At 43.7% G+C, this 5976-nt stretch overlaps 1 protein-coding gene across 1 annotated transcript; it reads right to left on the bottom strand.

Annotated features, from left to right (window-relative positions):
* Window positions 1-227: 227 nt before the first annotated feature.
* On the bottom strand, window positions 228-5732 carry spp2 (secreted phosphoprotein 2). The gene is made up of 6 exons (XM_007907680.2): window positions 5638-5732; window positions 5110-5213; window positions 3893-4021; window positions 2575-2706; window positions 1025-1489; window positions 228-432 (listed from the first exon to the last, which is right to left on the bottom strand). The coding sequence occupies exons 1-6, from the start codon at window positions 5687-5689 to the stop codon at window positions 409-411; spliced, it is 906 nt and encodes a 301-aa protein (XP_007905871.1). The 5' UTR covers window positions 5690-5732; the 3' UTR covers window positions 228-408.
* Between the last annotated feature and the right edge of the window lie 244 nt (window positions 5733-5976).

The following is a 5976-nucleotide window of genomic DNA, read 5'->3' as shown; positions in this document are numbered from 1 at the left end:
CTCTCTCCAAGGCCCTGATATCCTTTCTAAAATGTGGTGCCCTGAATTGGACTCAATACTTCAGCTGAGGCCTAACCAGTGACTTATAAAAACTCAGCTGAATCGTGTTCAAGTGTCTATCAAGTAGTGCGTGTTGTTTGTGTTGGAACACCGAATTGATCAGGAAAATGAAAGACAGGAGATTTGATGAATTTCAGGTAAATACATTTATGATACATAGACTGCAAGACAACAATGCACTTCAGAAAGGCAGAATATTTACAAATCACAGAATTTACACTTTTTATACATTGCAAGTCTGGTTACCCTCTTGTGCAAGAATAAACAAAGCACATTCAGGACAATTTTCATCTGAGAGCCATAGGTTGTGTTCATACCGAGGGTGGCCTTCAGAAACTTCATTCGCTGTTAGCATCTGGCTCGTGAGCAGTCCTGCAACCAATGAATAATATCAATAATGATAATAATAATCTTTGCATTTGATAGTGCTTTATCATGTTAGAAGGACTTCAAAGCACTTCACAGGATTTTCTGTGAAATGAAATGAATCTGTAGGCAAGCAGGGCAGCACAATTGCAGACAGCAATGTCCCACAAACAGTCATGAAACAAATGACCAATTTTATTTGGGGGTTTGTCAGCCCGGACACTCGGAGAGAGAAACTCCCTTCTCTTTTTGAATAGTACCATGGGGTCTTTAACATACAACTGAACAGGCAAACAGGACCTTGGTTTAACATCTCATCTGAAGGATGACACCTCCAACAATGTAACAAGCCCCCAATGCTGCATTGAAATGTCAGCTTAGACAATGTGAGTTCAAGTCCTGATGTAGGGCTTGAACCCACAACCTTCTTACTCAGAGGCAAGAGTGCTACCAATTGAGCTAGGCTCACACACTGAATGAACAGAAATGTAATTATCAAATGCTCTCAGTTAATCCAGGTTTCAGTAATGTTTACTGTCAGTAAGAATTAGAGTTGAGGACATGGACATCTGAGAAAATGTCACCAATTTATACTTACGTTGGAAATCTCAAGTGAAGTTTCATTGGATTCAACCTCAGTGGATTCGGCTTCTCTGGACTCTAGGGAATCAAACTCTCTGGACTCTACCGACTTGGCTCTTGGAGATTTGACTGTTCTGGACTTGGCTGCCCTGTATATGGCTGTTCTAATCTTGGATGCTCTAGACTCAGCTTCTCTCGACTCATCTTCTCTGGACTCAAGTTCTGTGGACTCGGCTTCTCTGGACTCGACATCTCTGGAGTGGTCTTCTCTGGACTCAACATCTCTGGAGTGGTCTTCTCTGGACTCAGCTTCTCTGGACTCGATATCTCTAGAGTGGTCTTCTCTGGACTCAGCTTCTCTGGACTCGATATCTCTAGAGTGGTCTTCACTGGACTCGGCTTCTCTGGACTCAATATCTCTGGAATGGTCTTCTCTGGACTCAGTTTCTCTGGACTTGGCTTTTCTAGACTTGGTATACATCTGCAATGAAATATAAAATTTTATATGTGATAGGAAAAACTGAGAACATTTATACGGTCAACGGGTTTAGAATCACCAGCAAGACATTTAACATGGCACGAGCTGAGAAATAATGCTTTCATGTTGAAGTGTCAGATATTTAAATCAAAGGGCACCTGGTCTTGGAATTCAGAATTGCTATAAGGTCACATTGTGTGGTCAATGCAAATTCAGGCTATCTTATCATCTCCACTAAGTTCCTCCTCTGAAGAGAAAGGCCAGGTGGAGCAGAAACTGAGCAACACTGGAACTGATAAATATAGGGTGTCAGCCTGGCTCAGTCAGTAACACTCTCCCATGTCTATGTCAGAAGACTGTGGGTGCAAGCTCCATATTGGGTCTTTGGGATTAAAACCTGGATGATACTCCATTGCAACTCTGGGGGATAGCTGCGTTGTTGGAGACACTGTTCTTCAGATGTGGGACATTGGTTTATGCAAATTATTAAAAATATTAAATTAAATAAAGATTAAAAATACTTGAATTTAGATCCATGGTTGGGTTCACCTACACAGTGACTACACTTTACAGAAAATCTCTGCAAAATGCTTTAAAATGTTTTGCTGTGATAAGGTTCTGCATCAAATGGAAGGATTAATATTGTAAAACAACACCAGTTGGTGAAACTATAGCAGTCATATCTAAACTAATCAAGATTGAGAACCCATATCACAGTACTTCAGATGTGGTCTAACAAAGGCTCTGTACAAGTGAAGTATCATTTCCTCACCTTTGTATCCAGCCCCCTTTAGATAAAGGCAAACACTTTACTGGCTTTTTGATTACTTTTTGTAATAACAATAATCCTTGCATTTAATATAGCGCCTTGTCACTTCATTTAGACGTCTCAACGCACTTCGTACGAATATTTTGTAAAGCGTGTTTTGCGGCTGAAATGCGGCAGCCAATCGCGCACAGGAATGTCCTACGAATAGTTGTGGATTGAGGGATCAATTTTGTTTTTTAGAGATTATTACACCGAAAAAGCGATCTGCCTATCGACTAACAACTGGGTTTCTACTTATTATTATTTATTGTGAGCTCACCTTTATCCAGCTTTCATTCGATTCCAATGAATCACTGTTGCTCTTCACCTTCCTCAAGCCCTGACACTCCACATCAACGCCCACCACCTTACCAGCTAAATACTTAACACGACTTTTGCAAACCCCTTTCTCCTGTGAGATACAAAGACAAATGATGGAATACGATCACAGTGTCAACTTGTGATGCCCTGTGATACTGATGAGTTATTTCCTAGAGGAGAACAACAACAACAATGACATTTACACAGCTCCCTTCAAATGTGTAGTGTCTTGGAGCACTTAACAATGGTAAAGCTTGATTTTGAGCCGGGGAAAAGGGAGCTGACAGTAGGTGTGTTCGAAGAGAAAGATCTTCAGCTGGGATCTGAAGATGGGTAAGGAGAGGGCAAAGAGGAGGGATTGAGGCCAAGAATTTCAGAGTGTCGTGGTTGTAGTGGCTGAAAGCACTGCTGCTGATGGTGGATTGGAGGAAGCTGGAGCCAGCTGAGCAAAGGTGGCAGGTAGAGCATTGGGTTGTGAGCAGGTAAAAACAAAACATTTGTGGGAACCAGCCTCTTTACTGGTACATAAGTGAATTGGATCTCAATGCCCTGGGACCTAATGAGTTTTGTTCTTCAAGATTAATCTACCATTTAGCAACCAGTTATCACAGATATGAAGGTGGAGTCCACAGATGAGCCAAACAGACTGGCAAAGTAACCACTCTGAACTCTGGTCTGTCCTGTGACAGCCAGGGTATGAGAGAGGACTCCATTTGGCCTCAGTCCTTGGGCTCCCTGACAGATCACTGGTCAGTGATCTTCTGCTGCTGGACAATAACAATGACAACAACACTAAATTGCATTTACATAACGACTTTCACGTCAGGATGATGTCCCAAGATGCTGGACAATGAGGGGTTTGTATTCGAGTTGTGAGTTGGGATCAGAGAGGGGTGGAGGGCAAGGTGCAATGAAGGAGGGAAGATGACTGAAGACATGGTTGAAAAGGAAGGGCTTAAAACAGGTCTTAAAGGAGGCAAGAGAGGGGGTGAGGCAGAGGGCCTCTACGATGGAGTTCCAGAGGGGACACATGGAATGTCAGGTGAGGCAGGAATGGACTCAGTCTCAATGGTCACTGGGGTCAAATACAGTCAATGCTCAGACTTGAGTTTGCCTGTTTAGAAGAGATACTGGAGAATTGTCCATGGGACTGTATTCCGTGAGAAGAAAAAAGAAGTCAAATGGGGCTTCAACTGAGGAAGTCAAAGGAAAATTGGGGAAAACCAATGAGGATAAAAACACATCTGGCGGAGGGTATTTGTGCATTCAATACTCACCGCGGCCTGTGCATGCCGGAAGTGGCAGGTAGGATTGTCGAATTCCAGCCCAGAATTTTTGGAGCACACGGTTTCTCGGACTGAAAATGCCAAGTCCACGTTGTAGGAGAACTTTCCGGTAGGTGAAATCTGCAATAAAGGAATGGCCATCAATGCTGAACAAAGGGTGCATTATATTTAGTGTCACTGGCGCCTCCTATCCTGTTATGTGACATGACACCCTGAGGGCTTGCATATTAGCATTAGGCTTTGCAGTTACTCTGATTGTAACCCTCAATCTATTAAGGACTGAGACAACAACAAATTGTATTGATGCAGCACATTTCACATCAGGAGTATGTCCCAAGGCATTGCGCAATGAGGGGTTTGCACCTGAGCTCGGGGTTGGAATCAGAGAAGGGTGGAGGGCAAGGGTGTGGAGGAGGGAAAATGACCGAAAGGAATCAAAGAAGAAGGTCTTCAGACGAGCTTTGAAGGAGGCAAGGGAGGGGACGAGATGGAGGGGTTCCAGGATGGAGTTCCAGAAAGTGAGAGCAGAAAGGCTGTAGGCGTGACCGCCTGCGGCGGAACAGGCAGGACGGGAACATGGAGCAGGCTGAGTGGAGAGAGCAGACAGGTTGGTGAAGTTTTAGTAGGTCGGAGAGGTAGAGAGGAGCAAGACTGTGGAGAGCTTTATAGGTGAGGACAAGGATCTTGAACCCGAACTTCCTGGAGATGGAGAGCCATTGAAGCTGGGTGAGGATGGGGGTGATCAGCTCAAGGAGCTTAGTGTGGAGATCAGCGTCCAGGAGACTCTGAAGGCAACTGCGATTCCCGTACTCTATAAACACCAAGCTGTACACAGGCACTCACTTGCTCCATTGCTAAAATAACAGCTCAGTGTGGATTGTGTTATGACTGTAACACAAAGTGAACACTGGTATTGGAATTCATCTTGTTTGTGCTATTACAGATAGCTTCCACTTGAATCGCAAGCTACAGCATTCAATCTGTCTAAATGGTCAACAGCTTTGCAAACGTGAAACAAATCTTCTCAGTGATGCAAAGGAGCTTCACATTCCAGCTATATTTGTTACTTTCAATCATTGGAAAAGCTCAGCCAGGATTTACCCAGGATTTTCCTGGCTGACAGTTACCCAGAGCTGCATTGTTTAACTCTTGTTGAACCACTGCAACACCGTAATGCCATTTAGCAATGTTTGTTAGGCACTACTTACATCTCTCAGTTGGCCCTCGGTAACACCGCAGAGATTGGGGGTGTCAGTCATTTCGTTCAGCTTCATAAGCGATGTTCTCAGTGCAGCCTCAGGGCTCGGTACACCTGTGGGGAAGAAATGGGACATTGAACAAAACACATGGGGAATATTCACTATTTCTCTTTGTCACTGACTGGACAGCATCTGAACGATCATATAATAATAATAAGACACTTATTTGCAGGATTATTGGTTGGGCCACTCCCTACCCTTTTTGAAAAGCGCCATGGAATTTTTAATGTACCTGGGACCTTTGTTTACCATCTCATCTGAAACACGGCATCTCTGACAATGCAACACACCCCCAGCACTACACTGGAATATCAGCTTAGACTATATGATTCCAAGTCCCAACGTGAGGCTTGTAAGGCATGTGCTCTGAATTCTCTACAGTGATGTCTTCTCCCTGCGCTGGTGAGATATGGAATGAGTGTGAGCTGGTTAACGTAAAGCGGTGGCTGTTGAAGCATTGCTCTCTCTCGTACGTACCTAAACATTGCAGGATCTGCACGATCGCAATGGCTAGGAGGAAAGATCTCATTCTGTCTCGAGTGATCAGCTGGCTGCTTCTAATAGGAAAAGAGGTGCTTCTCTCCCTTGCTGTGTCCGTTCCTTGCAGTGCTCCCTCCTTATATACAGCTTCTCAACCACAGTCAAACACTGACTCATATTTGCTGAGTTGGGTAATTCTGACCACGGAAGGCTGCTTTCACGTGGGCTTCAAAACAAAAAGCTTTTCTTAAAAATATAGTTTCATGTTTACATTTTGTGGGCAGTAATGTCAAGAACCTGACTCGTTTATTTTATTGAACATTCAAGAAATAAGAT

This window comes from Callorhinchus milii, unplaced genomic scaffold (genome assembly GCF_018977255.1).
Source record: "Callorhinchus milii isolate IMCB2004 unplaced genomic scaffold, IMCB_Cmil_1.0 Scaffold6, whole genome shotgun sequence".
Taxonomy (NCBI): Eukaryota; Metazoa; Chordata; class Chondrichthyes; order Chimaeriformes; family Callorhinchidae; genus Callorhinchus; species Callorhinchus milii.
The sequence above is the reverse complement of the archived record's forward strand: the minus strand, read 5'-3'. Positions and strand labels throughout refer to the sequence as shown.

Coding starts and splice junctions, on each gene's coding strand:
- spp2 (XM_007907680.2), bottom strand. CDS start 5,689: ATGAGATCTTTCCTCCTAGCCATTGCGATCGTGCAGATCCTGCAATGT. Junction 5,214..5,637: donor GCAGATCCTGCAATGTTTAG/GTACGTACGAGA, acceptor TCTTCCCCACAG/GTGTACCGAGCCCTGAGGCT. Junction 4,022..5,109: donor CCGAGGGCCAACTGAGAGAT/GTAAGTAGTGCC, acceptor CCTTTATTGCAG/ATTTCACCTACCGGAAAGTT.